General features: G+C 40.7%; 1 protein-coding gene across 4 annotated transcripts in view; it reads left to right on the plus strand.

The window, feature by feature from the left end:
* Positions 1–19,759, plus strand: part of ATP10D (ATPase phospholipid transporting 10D (putative)) — a 145,805-nt gene that overhangs the window by 112,468 nt on the left and 13,578 nt on the right. For all 4 annotated transcript variants that reach the window (XM_027544421.1, XM_027544422.1, XM_027544424.1 and 1 more), the window contains 2 exons: positions 8,286–8,411; positions 15,660–15,860. In XM_027544421.1, coding sequence (XP_027400222.1) covers positions 8,286–8,411; positions 15,660–15,860 — 327 coding nt within the window. The remainder of the gene's footprint in view (positions 1–8,285; positions 8,412–15,659; positions 15,861–19,759) is intronic.

The following is a 19,759-nucleotide window of genomic DNA, read 5'->3' on the forward strand; positions in this document are numbered from 1 at the left end:
TTAGTATACTGTATTGGTATTTTTCTTTCTGGCTTACTTCACTCTGTATAATAGGCTCCAGTTTGATCCACCTCATTAGAACTGTTTCAAACGTATTCTTTTTAATGGCTGAGTAATACTCCATTGTGTATATGTACCACAGCTTTCTTATCCATTCATCTGCTGATGGACATCTAGGTTGCTTCCATGTCCTGGCTATTGTAAACAGTGCTGCGATGAACATTGGGGTACACGTGTCTCTTTCCCTTCTGGTTTCCTCAGTGTGTATGCCCAGCAGTGGGATTGCTGGATCATAAGGCAGTTCTATTTCCAGTTTTTTAAGGAATCTCCACACTGTTCTCCATAGTGGCTGTACTAGTTTGCATTCCCACCAAGAGTGTAAGCGGGTTCCCTTTCCTCCACACCCTCTCCAGCATTTATTGCTTGTAGACTTTTGGATCGCAGCCATTCTGACTGGCATGAAATGGTACCTCATAGTGGTTTTGATTTGCATTTCTCTGATAATGAGTGATGTTGAGCATCTTTTCATGTGTTTGTTAGCCATCTGTATGTCTTCTTTGGAGATATGTCTCTTTAGTTCTTTGGCCCATTTTTTGATTGGGTCATTTATTTTTCTGGAGTTGAGCTGTAGGAGTTGCTTATATATTTTTGAGATTAGTTGTTTGTCAGTTGCTTCATTTGCTATTATTTTCTCCCATTCTGAAGGTTGCCTTTTCACCTTGCTAATAGTTTCCTTTGTTGTGCAGAAGCTTTTAAGTTTAATTAGGTCCCATTTGTTTATTTCTGCTTTTATTTCCAATATTCTGGGAGGTGGGTCATAGAGGATCCTGCTGTGATGTATGTCGGACAGTGTTTTGCCTATGTTCTCCTCTAGGAGTTTTATAGTTTCTGGTCTTACGTTGAGATCTTTAATCCATTTTGAGTTTATTTTTGTATATGGTGTTAGAAAGTGTTCTAGTTTCATTCTTTTACAAGTGGTTGACCAGATTTCCCAGCACCACTTGTTAAAGAGATTGTCTTTAATCCATTGTATATTCTTGCCTCCTTTGTCAAAGATAAGGTGTCCATATGTGCATGGATTTATCTCTGGGTTTTCTATTTTGTTCCATTGATCTATATTTCTGTCTTTGTGCCAGTACCATACTGTCTTGATAACTGTGGCTTTATAGTAGAGCCTGAAGTCAGGTAGGTTGATTCCTCCAGTTCCATTCTTCTTTCTCAAGATCGCTTTGGCTATTCGAGGCTTTTTGTATTTCCATACAAATTGTGAAATTATTTGTTCTAGCTCTGTGAAGAATACTGTTGGTAGCTTGATAGGGATTGCATTGAATCTATAAATTGCTTTGGGTAGTATACTCATTTTCACTATATTGATTCTTCCAATCCATGAACATGGTATATTTCTCCATCTATTAGTGTCCTCTTTGATTTCTTTCACCAGTGTTTTATAGTTTTCTATGTATAGGTCTTTAGTTTCTCTAGGTAGATATATTCCTAAGTATTTTATTCTTTCCGTTGCAATGGTGAATGGAATTGTTTCCTTATTTCCTCTTTCTGTTTTCTCATTATTAGTGTATGGGAATGCAAGGGATTTCTGTGTGTTGATTTTATATCCTGCAACCTTACTATAATCATTGATTAGTTCTAGTAATTTTCTGGTGGAGTCTTTAGGGTTTTCTATGTAGAGGATCATGTCATCTGCAAATAGTGAGAGTTTTACTTCTTCTTTTCCAATTTGGATTCCTTTTATTTCTTTTTCTGCTCTGATTGCTTGGCCAAAACTTCCAAAACTATGTTGAATAGTAATGGTGAAAGTGGGCACCCTTGTCTTGTTCCTGACTTTAGAGGAAATGCTTTCAATTTTTCACCATTGAGGATAATGTTTGCTGTGGGTTTGTCATATATAGCTTTTATTATGTTGAGGTATGTTCCTTCTATTCCTGCTTTCTGGAGAGTTTTTATCATAAATGGATGTTGAATTTTGTCAAAGGCTTTCTCTGCATCTATTGAAATAATCATATGGTTTTTATTTTTCAATTTGTTAATGTGGTGTATAACATTGATTGATTTGCGGATATTGAAGAATCCTTGCATCCCTGGGATAAAGCCCACTTGGTCATGGTGTATGATCTTTTTAATGTGTTGTTGGATTCTGATTGCTAGAATTTTGTTAAGAATTTTTTCATCTATGTTCATCAGTGATATTGGCCTGTAGTTTTCTTTTTTTGTGGGATCTTTGTCAGGTTTTGGTATTAGGGTGATGGTGGCCTCATAGAATGAGTTTGGAAGTTTACCTTCCTCTGCAATTTTCTGGAAGAGTTTGAGCAGGATAGGTGTTAGCTCTTCTCTAAATTTTTGGTAGAATTCAGCTATGAAGCCGTCTGGACCTGGGCTTTTGTTTACTGGAAGATTTTTGATTACAGTTTCAATTTCCGTGCTTGTGATGGGTCTGTTAAGATTTTCTATTTCTTCCTGGTCCGGTTTTGGAAAGTTGTACTTTTCTAAGAATTTGTCCATTTCTTCCACGTTGTCCATTTTATTGGCATATAATTGTTGATAGTAGTCTCTTATGATCCTTTGTATTTCTGTGTTGTCTGTTGTGATCTCTCCATTTTCATTTCTAATTTTATTGATTTGATTTTTCTCCCTTTGTTTCTTGATGAGTCTGGCTAATGGTTTGTCAATTTTATTTATCCTTTCAAAGAACCAGCTTTTGGCTTTGTTGATTTTTGCTATGGTCTCTTTTGTTTCTTTTGCATTTATTTCTGCCCTAATTTTTAAGATTTCTTTGCTTCTACTAATCCTGGGGTTCTTCATTTCTTCCTTTTCTAGTTGCTTTAGGTGTAGAGTTAGGTTATTTATTTGACTTTTTTCTTGTTTCTTGAGGTATGCCTGTATTGCTATGAACTTTCCCCTTAGGACTGCTTTTACAGTGTCCCACAGGTTTTGGGCTGTTGTGTTTTCATTTTCATTCGTTTCTATGCAAATTTTGATTTCTTTTTTGATTTCTTCTGTGATTTGTTGGTTATTCAGCAGCGTGTTGTTCAGCCTCCATATGTTAGAATTTTTAATAGTTTTTCTCCTGTAATTGAGATCTAATCTTACTGCATTGTGGTCAGAAAAGATGCTTGGAATGATTTCTATTTTTTTGAATTTACCAAGGCTAGCTTTATGGCCCAGGATGTGATTTATCCTGGAGAAGGTTCCATGTGCACCTGAGAAAAAGGTGAAATTCATTGTTTTGGGATGACATGTCCTATAGATATCAATTAGGTCTAACTGGTCTATTGTATCATTTAAAGTTTGTGTTTCCTTGTTAATTTTCTGTTTAGTTGATCTATCCATAGGTGTGAGTGGGGTATTAAAGTCTCCCACTATTATTGTGTTATTGTTAATTTCTCCTTTCATACTTGTTAGCATTTGTCTTACATACTGTGGTGCTCCCGTGTTGGGTGCATATATATTTATAATTGTTATATCTTCTTCTTGGATTAATCCTTTGATCATTATGTAGTGACCATCTTTGTCTCTTTTCACAGCCTTTGTTTTAAAGTCTATTTTATCTGATATGAGTATTGCTACTCCTGCTTTTTTTTGGTCCCTATTTGCATGGAAAATCTTTTTCCAGCCCTTCACTTTCAGTCTGTATGTGTCCCCTGTTTTGAGGTGGGTCTCTTGTAGACAACATATGTAGGGATCTTGTTTTTGTATCCATTCAGCCAGTCTTTGTCTTTTGGTTGGGGCATTCAACCCATTTACATTTAAGGTAATTACTGATAAGTATGATCCCATTGCCATTTACTTTATTGTTTTGGGTTTGAATTTATACACCATTTTTGTGTTTCCTGTCTAGAGAATATCCTTTAGTATTTGTTGGAGAGCTGGTTTGGTGGTGCAGAATTCTCTCAGCTTTTGCTTGTCTGAAAAGCTTTTGATTTCTCCTTCATACTTGAATGAAATCCTTGCTGGGTACAATAATCTGGGCTGTAGGTTATTTTCTTTCATCATTTTAAGTATGTCTTGCCATTCCCTCCTGGCTTGGAGAGTTTCTATTGAAAGATCAGCTGTTATCTTTATGGGAATCCCCTTGTGTGTTATTTGTTGTTTTTCCCTTGCTGCTTTTAATATTTGTTCTTTGTGTTTGATCTTTGTTAATTTGATTAATATGTGTTTTGGGGTGTTTCACCTTGGGTTTATCCTGTTTGGGACACTCTGGGTTTCTTGGACTTGGGTGATTATTTCCTTCCCCATTTTAGGGAAGTTTTCCACTATTATCTCCTCAAGTATTTTCTCATGGTCTTTCTTTTTGTCTTCTTCTTCTGGAACCCCTATAATTCGAATGTTGTAGCGTTTAATATTGTCCTGGAGGTCTCTGAGATTGTCCTCATTTCTTTTAATTCGTTTTTCTTTTATCCTCTCTGATTCATTTATTTCTGCCATTCTATCTTCTAATTCACTATCTTCTGCCTCTGTTATTCTACTATTTGTTGCCTCCAGAGTGTTTTTAATTTCATTTATTGCATTGTTCATTATATATTGACTCTTTTTTATTTCTTCTAGGTCCTTGTTAAACCTTTCTTGCATCTTCTCAATCCTTGTCTCCAGGCTATTTATCTGTGATTCCATTTTGATTTCAAGATTTTGGATCAATTTCACTATCATTATTCGGAATTCTTTATCAGGTAGATTCCCTATCTCTTCCTCTTTTGTTTGGTTTGGTGGGCATTTATCCTGTTCCTTTATCTGCGGGGTATTCCTCTGTCTCTTCATCTTGTTTAAATTGCTGGTTTTGGGGTGTCCTTTCTGTATTCTGGCAGTTTGTGGAGTTCTCTTTATTGTGGCGTTTCCTCTCTGTGTGTGGGTTTGTACAGGTGGCTTGTCAAGGTTTCCTGGTTAGGGAAGCTTGTGTTGGTGTTCTGGTGGGTGGAGCTGTATTTCTTCTCTCTGGAGTGCAATGAAGTGTCCAGTAATGAGTTATGAGATGTCTATGGTTTTGGGGTGACTTTGGGCAGCCTGTATCTTGAAGCTCAGGGCTGTGTTCCTTTGTTGCTGGAGAATTTGCTTGGTATGTCTTGCCCTGGAACTTGTTGGCCCTTGTGTGGTACTTGGTTTCAGTGTCGGTATGGAGGTGTTTGATGAGCTCCTGTCAATTAATGTTCCTTGGAGTCAGGAGTTCCCTGGAGTCAGGGTTTGGATTTAAGCCTCCTGCTTCCAGTTATTGGTCTTATTTTTACAGTAGTTTCAAAACTTCTCCTTCTATACAGCACCATTGATAAAACATCTACGTTAAAGATGAAAAGTTTCTCTACTGTGAGGGTCACCCAGAGAGGTTCACAGCGTTACATGGAGAAGAGAAGAGGGAGGAGGGAGTTAGAGGTGACCCGAATGAGATGAGGTGGAGTCAATAGTGGAGAGAGTGGGCTAGCCAATAATCACTTCCTTATGTGCACTCCACAACTGGACCGCTCAGAGATGTTCACGGAGTTATACAGAGAAGAGAAGACGGAGGAAGGAGACAGAGGTGGCCAGAAGGATAAAAGGGGGGAATGAAAAGGAGGGAGACAGATCCAGCCAGTAATCAGTTCCCTAAGTGTTCTCCACCATCTGGAAGACACAGAAATTCACAGGTTGGGTAGAGCAGAGAGGGGTTAGGGAGGAGACACAGGAGACCTGGTGGAGAAAAAGGAGAGTCCAAAGGGAGAGAGAGCAGTTAAGCCAGTAATCTCGTTCCCTAGTGAAAAATGGGTACTGAAGATTGGGTTCTTAAAGGTACAAAATTGGTAACAAATACATAAAAGCAAAAATTAAAAATCTAGAGTAGAGTTTGGAATTTCAAAAATACGATGTTAAAGAAAAGAAGAAGGAAAAGAAAGAGAGAAAAAACGAACAAACAAAAACAAACAAGGTTGCGAAAATTATAAAGAAAATATAGGTAAAAAATAGATAACTAATACCAAAAAGCAAAAGTTAAAAATCTAGAGTAGAGTTTGGAATTTCAGATATACAATGTTATATAAAAGAAGAAGAGAAAGAAACAGAGAAAAAACAAAAGTCACAGAAATTATAAAAAAACTATAGGTACAAAATTGATAACAAATACCAAAAGGCTAAAATTAAAAATCTAGAGTAGAGTTTGGAATTTCAAAAATACAATATTAAAGAAAAGAAGGAAAAAAAAAAAAAAAAACCAAGGTCAAAAAATTATAAAAAATATATATATGAAGTTTGCTGTAGAAAAAAAAATAGGGTCTTTTTTTTTTTTTTTGCAAAGTAATAGGTTATAAAAGTGAAAATTAAAGGAATAAAAGAGGACTTAAAATTTTTTTAAAAAATTAAAAAAAAAAAAGAAAGAATGATCGTAAAAATAGTGAAAATATATCGAGGACTTTCTCTGATTTTGTTGTGAGTATGTGGGTTCAGCTCATTTTTGGCTAGTTCCTTGGTCCGACTTTTATTTCTCAAGATCTATAGGCTCCTTCCTATGTAGTTGGTAGTAACCACAGGGTTTTAATCTATTGCCTGTAGCTTCCAAGGCGGTTCCCTCTGTTATAGCTTCTTCTGTTTGCTGGACTCCAGTGCCTGGTTTCCACCCTGACACAAAGGGGACGGTGGAGGACCCTTTTTTTTTTTTTTTCTTTTTAGGCTCACTTGTTCAGTCGTGCTGTGGGGAGGGAGGGGGGGATGCTGCAAACAAGTAACACTGGCCTGTGGTCGCAGTGCCTCAGCCACACTGGGTCTGTCCCCGCTCACAGTGCATGTAGCCTCCCTGCCCACACTGCTTAGGCTCTAGGTTGTTCCTCCGGGGAACCATCCGTGGCCAGCCCTGGGCTGCCTGCACCTCCCAGGTCCAAGCCGCTCAGGTTCAGGCACTCGGGTAGTCCTCAGAGGCGCAGACTCGGTTGGGCCTGCGTTTTATGCCCTTCCCAGGTCAGAGCAGCTCAGGTGATGAGGTGTTTAGCGAGCACGATTGCTGCGACCTATCGCCTCCCCGTCGCTCAGTTTTCTAGGTGTACAACTGGCGCACCTTTTCAGGGAGATGTTGACCGTCCAGACCCCCCAAGAAGTTTTAATTCGCAAAGAAGCCTGCTTACAGTTTTATAGATAATGTCTCTGTGGTGCTGCGATTGCCCCCTTCCGGCTCTGGCTGCGTGTCACCAGAGGGGGAAGGTCTGCAGCCAGCTATCTCTCTTCAGTCCTTTGTTCTCTGCGCGGGCCTGGTGGTGTCTTAGGTTAGGGCTGGCTTTTCGCGTGGCAGATATCCCACAGTCTGGTTTGCTAGCCCAGATTTTTTCGCTCAGATAGCGCTCAGGGTTTTCAGGCCAGGTCCTTACTCTAAGCGATGCAGCCCGCGCCGCGCCTCCCTGCCCAGCCCCCTTTTGCTAATGGCGTATGCAGGCATCTGCGCTGCTTCTCCGCTGGGGGAGTTACCGTAGGGCTTGCAATCTGCGAGTTTTAATTGTTTATTTATTTTTTCTCCCTGTTATGTTGCCCTCTGTGCTTCCAAAGCTCAGCTCAGATTCGGCAGTGAGAAGGTTTCCTGATGTTTGGAAACTTCTCTTTTTAAGACTCCCTTCCCAGGACTGAACTCCGTCCCTCCCTCTTTTGTCTCTTTTTTTGTCTTTTATATTTTTTCCTACCTCCTTTCGAAGACTTGGGTTGCTTTTCTGGGTGCCTGATGTCCTCTGCCGGCATTCACAAGTTGTTTTGTGGAATTTACTCGGCTTTTAAATGCTCTTTTGATGAATTTGTGGGGGAGAAAGTGTTCTCCGTCTTACTCCTCCACCATCTTGGCTCCTCCCTCCTAAAAATTTTTATTTAAGTATAGCTGATTTACAATGTTATGTTAGTTTCAATTTTACAGCAAAATGAATCAATTATACATATACCCAACTGTTTTTAGATTCTTTTTCCCAGATAGGCTATTACAGAGTATTTAGTAGAGTTTCCTGTGCTGGGCAATAAATCCTTATTAGTTATCTATTTTATATATAGTATATATATCAGTCCCTATCTCCCAGTTTATCCCGGTGCCCTTACACCCTGGTAACCATAAATTTGTTTTCTACATCTGTGACTTTGTTTTTGTTTTGCAAATAAGTTCATTTGTACTCTCTTTTTTTTTTTTTTTTTTAGATTCCCACATATGTTTGATATTTGTCTCTGTGTGATTTACTACATTTAAACCACATTTTGACCAGTCTGAACCTGCTGGAGGTCAGGTTGCCATGCTATGTCTATTCTAACATGTTCTGCTCAGGGTGACATTCTCTCCATCGTCCCCACAGGCTGTGATGGCCAGCGACTTTGCTGTTTCTCAGTTTAGACATCTCAGCAAGCTCCTCCTTGTCCACGGGCACTGGTGTTATACCCGACTTTCCAACATGATTCTGTATTTTTTCTACAAGAACGTGGTATGTAGCTCCAGAGAATTCATCCTTTTCCCTGTGGCCCTTCCTCTCCTGCTGGTGTAAGGGGTGAAGAGGGAGGGCCCAACGTTAAGCTTACTTTGCTTATTGATGTTTGGGAAGCAGCCAGGATGACTCCTGCTGTCTTACTAGGAATAATCTGCTATGTTTCAGCAGCTGACAGCAAATTGCTAGGCTTGTCTATCTGCTAGCATTTTCTATTCCCTATGCATTTAAATTCAATTTAACCCTGTCTGATTCATTTAGAATCCAATTTTTGACCTGCTGTAAAATGATTGTGACAAGCAGAATTATGAAATGTTTAATGCTGTCTGTCAGTAGAGAATGAAAAGGTTTGCTTCTGTGTTACAGGCGATTACTAAAAAAAAAAATCTGTTGTCCCTAATGGATGTCCCATGTGGTATGTTGAAGATGCAGATACAAATGAAATCCTAGAATAGTGCCTTAGCCTATAGAGCTGGCTAGTACCACTAGATAAAGAATTCTATGGCAAGCCTGTAAAAGGTGTTTGTACTTGGTAGCTGTAATTCTGAAAAGGGCAGAATTTGATTGGTAAGCGTCTTGGCTTTTAATCTTCAACTTATCGCTTAAATTTCAGTTTCCTCTTTTATAAACCTATGTTGACCTTAGGTTGCTTCACCTGAATCCCTTCTTAGTGGGGTGATTAGGTAAAATGTCATGATTTTCAACCAAATTTATTCTTGGTCTTTTAAGTCCATATGTAGCAAGTTAGTAGTAAACAAAAATTTACATCACTATTGAAATACCATCTTTAGGGAAAAGACGACTTTGGGTCATTTTTAGATCTGTGCATGTGTGTGTGTGTCTATCATCAGCAGGAACATGTTTTTTCTTCTAGCACAGTGAACTTTTCAAGAAGCTCTTGGTACTTTACTAGTTAGAATTAGCACACTTAGTCACCAGAGTACATGATGCAAAATGCTGGGCTGGATGAAGCACAAGTGGAATCCAGATAGCCAGCAGAAATATCAATAACCTCAGATATGCTGATGACACCACCCTTACGCAGAAAGCAAAGAAGAACTAAAGAGCCTCTTGATGAAAGTGAAAGAGGAGAGTGAGAAAGTTGGCTTAAAGCTCAACATTCAGAAAACTAGGATCATGACATCCAGTCCCATCACTTCATGGCAAATAGATGGGGAAACAGTGGACACAGTGACAGACTTTATTTTCTTAGGCTCCAAAATCACTGCAGATGGTGATTGGCTCCATGAAATTAAAAACACGCTTGTTCCTTGGAAGAAAAGCTATGACCAACCTAGACAGTATATTAAAAAGCAGAGACATTACTTTACCAACAAAGGTCCATCTAGTCAAAGCTATGGTTTTTCCAGTAGTCATGTATGGATGTGAGAGTTGGACTATAAAGAAAGCTGAGTGCCGAAGAATTGATGCTTTTGAACCGTGGTGTTGGAGAAGACTCTTGAGAGTCCCTTGGACTGCAAGGATATCAAACCAATCAAACCTAAAGGAAATCAGTCCTGATATTCATTGGAAGGACTGATGCTAAAGCTGAAACTCCAATACTTTGGCCATCTGATGCAAAGGACTGACTTATTTGAAAAGACCCTGGTGCTGGGAAATATTGAAGGCAGGAGGAGAAGGGGACGATCGAAGATGAGATGGTTAGATAGCATCACCAACTCTATGGACATGAGTTTGAGCAAACTCCGGGAGCTGGTGATGGACAGGGAAGCCTGGAGTGCTGCATTCCCTGGGGTCGCAGAGTCAGACATGACTGAGTGACTGAACTGAGCTGAACATTCAAAGTTTTAATAAAAAACTTTACAAAAATATTTGAAATGCACAATGTCTCTGTCTGAGTGTTGACTGTAGGTTAGGCTGTGATTTTAATGTAAAATTCCAGGACTTAGTGGTCTGTGACTTTAAGAAAGGAGCCCCTCTCCTAGGTTTCATTTTCATATCTTTGCATTTTTCTACTTCTATTAATATTATAATGCCCTGATTCAGCAGTGAAAAATCCACCTGCAATGTAGACACAAGTTTGATCCCTGGGTCAGTAAGATCCCCTGAAAAAGGAAATGGAAAACCCATTCCAGTATTGCCAGGATAATCCCAGAGGAGGAGCCTGATGGGTTACACTCCAGGGTTAACAAAGAGTCCGTTACGACTTGGCGACTAAACAAACAGCAGGAGTTATGATGCAGCCCACTCCACCACTCCCTCCTTTTAACTCCATATTTCTAGCTAATATTAGAAAGGGATGCCTCATGCTCTTGGAGAGAGAGAATGTTTATTTGTAGAAAGCACATCACCAGGGAGCAGGGACCCCACGGTCTTTCTGCTCTGTAAACCTTGATGGCTGTTCACACTGAAATCCTCTCTACTTGTTTTGCCTCTTTCTTGCCTAGCCAAACAGGGACTGGTTTGTAAACTATGGAGAATAGGGCCAGTATCAGAAGCCATTTGAGTAGCTTAGCTTTCTGAGACTGTGGTTCTTTCATCTTGAACAACTTTTGAGATAGTAATGAAGGCTATGGATTCAGTCCCCAGAATAGAACCCCAAACTGCACATACCCTAAACCACTGTGTTTTCAGGAGCGATTCATAATGTATATCCATGGACCATAGGCTAAGAAACTCTATTCTAAGGATTGTGGCCCCCATCCTAGTGTTCCAAGGTATCTGTGGTGCCAATAATAATATTTTAATCAATTAATGTTAATTAAAAGTCATGTTATTCTTGCCTTGAGAACCCCATGAACAGTATGAAAAGGCAAAAAGATAGGACACTGAGAGATGAACTCCCCAGGTCAGTACGTGCCCAGTATGCTACTGGAGATCAGTGGAGAAATAACTCCAGAAAGAATGAAGGGATGGAGCCAAAGCAGAAACAACACCCAGTTGTGGATGTGACTGATGATAGAAGCAAGGTCTGATGCTCTAAAGAGCAATATTGAATAGGAACTGGAATGTTTGGTACATGAATCAAGGCAAAGTGGAAGTGATCAAAGAGGAGATGGCAAGAGTGAACGTTAACATTCTAGGGATCAGCGAACTAAAATGGACTGGAATGGGTGAATTTAACTCAGATGACCATTATTTCTACTACTGTGGGCAGGAATCCCTTAGAAGAAATGGAGTAGCCGACAAAGGAGTCAACAAAGGAGGCCGAAATGGAGTACTTGGATGCAATCTCAAAAACGACAGACTGATCTCTGTTCGTTTCCAAGGCAAACCGTTCAATATCACGGTAATCCAAGTCTATGCCCTGACCAGTAATGCTGAAGAAGCTGAACTTGAATGGTTCTTTGAAGACCTACAAGAGATTTTAGAACTAACACCCAAAAAAGATGTCCTTTTCATTATAGGGGACTGGAATGCAAAAGGAGGGGGTCAAGAAACACCTGGAGTAACAGGCAGATTTGGCCTTGGAGTACAGAATGATGCAGGGCAAAGGCTAATAGACTTTTGCCAAGAGAACGCACTGGTCATAGCAAACACCCTCTTCCAACAATACAGGAAAAGACTCTACACATGGATATCACTAGATGGCCAACAGCGAAATCAGATTGATTATATTATTTGCAGCCAAAGATAGAGAAGCTCTATACAGTCAGCAAAAACAAGACCAGGAGCTGACTGTGACTCAGATCATGAACTCCTTATTGCCAAATTCAGACTTAAATTGAAGAAAGTGGGGAAAACCACCAGACCATTCAGGTATGACCTAAATCAAATCCCTTATGATTATACAGTGGAAGTGAGAAATAGATTTAAGGGACTAGATCTGATAGAGTGCCTGAGGTTCATGACATTGTACAGGAGACAGGGATCAACACCATCTCCAAGAAAAAGAAATGCAAAAAAGCAAACTGGCTGTCTGAGGAGGCCTTACAAATAGCTGTGAAAAGAAGAGAAGTGAAGTGAAGTCACTCAGTCGTGTCCGACTCTTTGCGAGCCCGTGGACTGTAGCCCACCAGGCTCCTCCATCCATGGGATTCTCCAGGCAAGAACACTGGAGTGGGTTGCCAAAGAGAAGCAAAAAGCAAAGGTTAAAAGGAAAGATATACCCATTTGAATAAAGAGTTCCAAAGAATAGCAAGGAGAGATAAGAAAGCCTTCCTCAGAAACCAATGCAAAGAAATAGAGGAAAACAATAAAATGGGAAAGACTAGAGATCTTTTCAAGAAAATGAGAGATACCAAGGGAACGTTTCATGCAAAGATGGGCTCAATAAAGGACAGAAATGGTAGGGACCTAACAGAAGCAGAAGATATTAAGAAGAGGTGGCAAGAATACACAGAAGAACCGTACAGAAAAGATCTTCATGACCCAGATAATCATGATGGTGTGATCACTCACCTAGAGCCAGACATCCTGGAACGTGAAGTCAAGTGGGCCTTAGGAAGCATCGCTATGAACAAAGCTAGTGAAGGTGATGAGCTATTCCAGTTGAGCTATTTCAGATCCTAAAAGATGATGCTGTGAAAGTGCTGCACTCAATATGCCAGCAAATTTGGGAACTCAGCAGTGGCCACAGGACTGGAAAAGGTCAGTTTTCATTCCAATCCCAAAGAAAGGCAATGCCAAAGAATGCTCAAACTACCGCACAGTTGTGCTCATCTCACACGGTAGCAAAATAATGCTCAGAATTCTCCAAGCCAGGCTTCAGGAGTACATGAACCATGAACTTCCAGATGTTCAAGCTGGTTTTAGAAAAGGCAGAGGAACCAGAGATCAAATTGCCAACATCTGCTGGATCATTGAAAAAGCAAAGAGAGTTCCAGAAAAACATCTTATTTCTGCTTTATTGACTATGCCAAAGCCTTTGGGTGTGTGGATCACAATAGACTGTGGAAACTTCTTAAAGAGATGGGAATACCAGACCACCTGATCTGCCTCTTGAGAAATCTGTATGCAGGTCAGGAAGCAACAGTTAGAACTGGACATGGAACAACAGACCGGTTCCAAATAGGAAAAGGAATGCAGTAAGGCTGTATGTTGTCACCCTGCTTATTTAACTATATGCAGAGTACATCATGAGAAACGCTGGGCTGGAAGAAACACAAGCTGGAATCAAGATTGCTGGGAGAAATATCAACAACCTCAGATATGCAGATGACACCAACCTTATGGCAGAAAGTGAAGAACTAAGAGCCTCTTGATGAAATTGAGAGAGGAAAGTGAAAAAGTTGGCTTAAAACTCAACATTCAGAAAACTAAGATCATGGCATCTGGTCCCATCACTTCATGGCAAATAGATGGGGAAACAGTGTCAGACTTTATTTTTTTGGGCTCCAAAATCACTGCAGATGGTGATTGTAGCCATGAAAATTAAAAGACGCTTACTCCTTGGAAGGAAAGTTCTGACCAACCTAGACAGCATGTTAAAAAGCAGAGACATTACTTCATCGCCAGAGGTCCGTCTAGTCAAAGCTATGGTTTTTCCAGTAGTCATGTATGGATGTGAGAGTTGGACTATATAGAAACCTGAGTGCTGAAAAATTGATGCTTTTGAACTGTAGTGTTGGAGAAGACTCTTGAGAGTCCCTCAGACTGCAAGGAGATCCAACCAGTCCATCCTAAAGGAGATCAGTCCTGGTGTTCATTGGAAGGACTGATGTTGAAGCTGAAACTCCAATACTTTGGCCACCTGATGTGAAGAGCTGACTCATTTGAAAAGACCCTGATGCTAGGAATGATTGAAGATGAGAGGAGAAGGGGATGACAGAGGATGAGATGGTTGGATGGCATCACCGACTCAATGGACATGAGTTTGGGTAAACTCCAGGAGTTCGTGATGGACAGGGAGGCCTGGCGTGCCATGGGGTCGCAAAGAGTCAGACACGAATGAGCAACTGAACTGAACTAAAAAGGCACTTTATAGTTCATGAGCAGTTTCTAACTGGATCTTGATATTAAGACCTGATGTGGTATAATTCTCTAAGTCTTTTCCAGGCATAGAAACCAAAATTTATAGAGGTTTTTAAAATGACCTAAAGTTTTTACAGTGGTCATGTATGGATGTGAGAGTTGGACTGTGAAGAAGGCTGAGCGCCAAAGAATTGATGCTTTGAACTGTGGTTTTGGAGAAGATTCTTGAGAGTCCCTTGGACTGCAAGGAGATCCAACCAGTCCATTGTGAAGGAGATCAGCCCTGGGATTTCTTTGGAAGGAATGATGCTAAAGCTGAAACTCCAGTACTTTGGCCACCTCATGCGAAGAGTTGACTCACTGGAAAAGACCCTGATGCTGGGAGGGATTGAGGGCAGGAGGAGAAGGGGACGACAGAGGATGAGATGGCTGGATGGCATCACTGACTCGATGGACTTGAGTCTGGGTGAACTCCAGGAGTTGGTGATGGACAGGAAGGCCTGGCGTGCTGCAATTCATGGGGTCGCAAAGAGTTGGACACGACTGAGTGACTGAACTGAACTGAACTGAAAGTCATATAGTCATATAGAAAGTGTCCCCTTGGACTTGAAACAAGACCCCCTAAATCTGAGTTGAATGACCTTTCCTGTGTCCTACATTGCTTCAGGGCAGAAAGCTTTTGCTATTGAAGACTTACTGCACATGAGACAAAATACTGAAACCATGTTGAATGTATGTGCCTGCCTCTGGGATGACCACCTGTCCTGGTTTGCCTGGGTCTGCCCTTGTTTAAGTCGTAAGAGTACTATGTCCTAAGAAACTCCTTTGCTTCAAGCAAACTGAGATGATTGCCCACCCACTGGCACCATCCCACTTCACCACGAAAAGAATAATTGAGAACCCAGAAAGCAATTGAATGAACATGTGTTGTGATGGCTGCCACCTACCAGCACGGGTCCAGCTTCTCTTCATCTGGAACTGGAATGTCTCTATTTGAATCCTGGCTCTGCCACTTATTTGCCGGCTAACTTTAGGCAAGTTCCTTAGCCTCTCCATGCCTCACTTTGCTCATCTGTAAAAATAGGAACAACAATAATTTCCAAGTTGTTACGAAAATTAAATGAATGAATTATAAAGCTCTTAGAACCATGCATGCCAGCACCACATAGTAAACAGTCTGTGTGTGTGTGTGTGTTTTAATAAAACATTTACCAAAAAAAAGCTGTAAGGTCAGCTGTGGTTCTCTATTCTGTCAGCAAAGAAGCTGTACTGAGAGGCTGAGATCACACCATTCAGAACAGCACTGCGTGGCATATGTGGTCATGGCTCTCATAGCAGACTCTAAGATGTGACTTTTTCTCTTTGTGTCCCTAGGCCTACGTGAACCTCCTTTTCTGGTACCAGTTCTTTTGTGGGTTTTCAGGAACATCCATGACTGACTACTGGGTCTTGATCTTCTTCAACCTCCTTTTCACATCTGCACCTCCCGTCATTTATGGAGTCCTGGAGAAAGACGTGTCTGCAGAGACTCTCATGCAGCTGCCCGAGCTCTACAGGAGTGGCCAGAGGTCAGAGGTGGGTGCTACAGCAAAAACGTGCACACCAATACACAGCCGTCGTCAAAGTCAGGCATCTTCCAGGGTGCTTGGCTCAAATACTCTGGTGTATTGAAACGTATCTGAATCATCTGTGTTTGTTTCCAAAGATCTCTACTAATACAACAGACATAAAGTTACTCATTTCTGAGAGAAAAGAAAACTTTGAAAGACCTCAGGTGCTTCTAAGAAGAAATCCAGTCTTCAGACCTTACAAATAACATTATCTAGTATTTCCTAAACCCCCGGCGCCTTCTCTTGGGCAAACTATGACGTATTCACAGTCCCATTTATCTTCACAAAGCACTTTGAGAGAGAACCTGGTGGTGTTCCCATTCTAAGATGAAGAATCTGAACTTCAAAGGGGCTGATGAATTTTTCCAGAAATCTCATAGCTATGAAAAAAAAAAAAATAGCAGAACTGGGATGGGAACCCTTCTTAGTCTGGTTCTGAAGCCAAAATTAAATTCTTCAGGTTTTACTGTCATGTGAAATAGTGGCATGATCTTACTGCCTCCCTCTCCCTAAACCTGTGTCCACCTTCCACTTAATTAACTTCTCAGTCCTGTCCACCCACCTCCGATATATCCCTTATATCTGTCCCCTCTCCATCCTTCTCTCTGCCCTCATTACCTCTTACCCAAAATATTATAATCACCAATTGAGCTAGTTGTCTCAAAACTCTTTTCATTTGTCCAGTTCATCTTTTACAAAATTAATAACTATTTTTGAGATAGCCTTATGAACATTATGTAATGCCTCTTGTATGCCAGGCATATATATATGCATACATACATTTATGTATGTAAGGTGCTTAGCATACATAAATGTAATTCTCAAAATGACTCTGCAGAATAGGTGCTATCGTTAGCCACTCTGTAGATGAGGAAAGTAAGGCACAGGGAGGTATCTTAAGTAATCCACCCATGTCACCGAGCTCATGGGTGGTGCAGATGAACCCCAGTTCCCAAGCCTCTGCTGCGTTGCTGAAAGAACATTGATGTTATCTTCACTCCCTGGGTGCTTCCAACCCCTTTGCTATTTAATGGCCAGAAATCCAAAGTGCTCTCACAAGTGCTCAGGATCACAGGGACTGAGGTGGACCAGCAACCTATAGATACCTGTAAATGGACAAAGCTGAGGGCTTAGTCTGGTAAAATATTCTAGCCTTAAGAAGAAGTCTGTGTTAGTCAGGACTCTTCGGTTTCAGGTGACAGAAAACCACCTCAAATTGGCTTAATGAAAAAGGGAAATATATTGGCCCCATAACTGCAAAATCAAGGACTAATGGTGACATCTATTATTCTTTTTTTAATTTAATTTTTATTTTGTACTGGAGTGTAGTTGATTTACAATGCTGTGTAAGACACCATTATTCTTAAATCAGATGTAAATGTGCTGGTTATGACTCCGTGGCTCAGCTGACGGTGACAGTGTTAGTTGCTCAGTCACGTCCAACTCTTTGCAATGCCGTGGACTGTAGCTTGCCAGGGTCCTCTGTCCATTGGATTCTCAAGGCAAGAATACTGAAGGGGGTTGCCATTCTCTTCTCTAGGGGATCTTCCCTACCCAGGCATCGAATTCAGGTCTTGTGTGTTGGGATTTGAGTCCTATGCTTTTCCCTGTGTGTATCGTTGTGACTAGAAAGATCATTTTCTCACCAACCAGACCTGGGATATGGATCTTTCCTGAGGGCAGAGCTTAACCACGTGGACAGGATTGGGAAAGAGGATTTCCTGTCAAAGGGCTGGAGAAATGAAAATGAGACCCATGGTAAAAATTCATGCATTGGGTTTCACTGGACTCACTATTCTGAAGACACTGACCCAGAACAGCACATGTTACAAATGATGGGTGATGGTTAGCCCGAGTTTACATTCTGGCTCAGTGGTATGTGACCTTGGTAAGTTACTTAACTTGCCTGTACTCCAGTTTCTTTATTTATGGAGATTATGTGAAGATTAAGTAAGATAATATGTATAAAAGTTCAGCCATATTACACTCTCAATGTTGTTTTTACCCCACCCCTAGACTTAACCAGAAATTTGAGGAAATCCTAAATATAAAATGATGCTTTATTTTTGTCTATCCAACTTTCTTCTGGCTTGAACTGCCTTTCCAGACTGGAAAGTAAGTTAATATCCTTAGGCTCATGGGTATGGGCTTCCCTGATAGCTCAGTTGGTAGAGAGTCTGCCTGCAATGCAGGAGACCCTGGTTTGATTCCAGGGTCAGGAAAATCGGCTGGAGAAGGGATACGCTACCCTCTCCAGTATTCTTGGGCTTCCCTTGTGGCTCAGCTTGTAAAGACTCCGCCTGCAATTCGGGAGATGTGGGTTCAATCTCTGGTTTGGGAAGATCCCCTGGAGAAGGGAAAGGCTCATGGGGCAGTCAATGCAAGGAGAAGTCAGCTTCCAGGGAGGAGGAAATCCTTACAGTTCTTCAGTTTCATCCAATTCATTTCGATCAAAGAACCAAATGGGGTATTCTAAAAAAGTCCAATCTGACTTAAGGTTCAAAGCCAGGGGTGCAGAAATGTGTGGCTGACAGTAATGAAGTTGTCCTGCACCCCAGGTCTAAGTAAAATTCCAAGTCCATTGAGGAAAGAAGGATAGAAGGGAGATCTTTAATGTTTTTATAGCTGGTGTTTCAGAAGCCCATTTGTACAGCCTGAAGATTGTAATTGGTCTTTACCCTGGAAGAATTGAGGTCATTGTTTCCTGTTGTTGAGCCCTGCTATCAATTCTGTGCACACAGTGTTCCACTGAGCTGGCCAGTTTTGTAATACATGGTGATTGCAGGCAGTGTCCCAGCATGTGGCTATTGATAAAAGGTAATTGATTTCATTGATTTACCTTCCGGAAGAGCTGTCCTTTCTGTGAACTTGGCCTCCAAACAAATTCTGTTTTATGTTTGGGCCATTTCCTGTCTTTGGTGTCATGAAAGATAACTTTCCAGGGTTATAGCATCTCTCTCCTTGAAAGGAGATGGGTCTGGAAGGCCGCAGTGAGAGGTGTCCCTTCCAAACAGCTGTCATCTATTACCATCTTTCTTCACCCACACAGCCTTCTGGCTTTAACCTCATGTCCAGATTTTTGCCTCTCAGTTTCCAGGGATCTCATGAGTTACTCCTTTCAGCCTCTCATCTGTCTTATCTTTGACACTTCCCTACCCCGAAGTCCCCTAATTCACATGACTGTGAAGAAGGTGTACTTGTTACCTTTTGGCTCTAGGTATTTTGAGCAGCCTCCATTCCCCTAGAAGCATGGAGCTATATTTTAACTTACCCTGGAATTATTCTCTCTTGTCCAATGACATTTTGGTGGCCCTTTTGACTCCGCTGCATTCTCTTCCACCCATTTGATTGTGCTTAGTTTATGGACACTCGAAGAAAGGCAGGTAGAAGATTCCATCATTCCAATGAGAAATTGTAACAGAAGATACAGGGGAAAGTAGACTGGAAACCATCACTCTTCATCACTTTGATTTTTCCAGAGGACAAAGAAATTAAAAAACAAAAGAAAAAAAGATAGAGGCCTCAAACTTCTTTTGAGGGCTGGAAGAATGTATATGGAGATTTCGAACACTTATAAAGTTTTAGAAGACAGCTACCCATTTTGAAGAAAATTTCAGCCTCTTTTTTCATTTTAAAGGAAATAAGACTATAAACATGTTAAGAAAAGGAAAAAGTAGCTCAAAGACATGATATATGTGTTGTCATTTTTGTCCGTGGCAGACATCACTAATAAACCATAGCCCTCCATCCTTCCTGTCAGGTCTGAATGGAGCCTCAGAATCCTTCTGTACACACAGTATTATTTGTTCAGAATTATCTTTTATTTGAAAACCTGTTTTCAATCATTTGGTATTTATACTTGAT

This window comes from Bos indicus x Bos taurus, chromosome 6 (genome assembly GCF_003369695.1).
Source record: "Bos indicus x Bos taurus breed Angus x Brahman F1 hybrid chromosome 6, Bos_hybrid_MaternalHap_v2.0, whole genome shotgun sequence".
In the NCBI taxonomy this organism is placed as follows: Eukaryota; Metazoa; Chordata; class Mammalia; order Artiodactyla; family Bovidae; genus Bos; species Bos indicus x Bos taurus.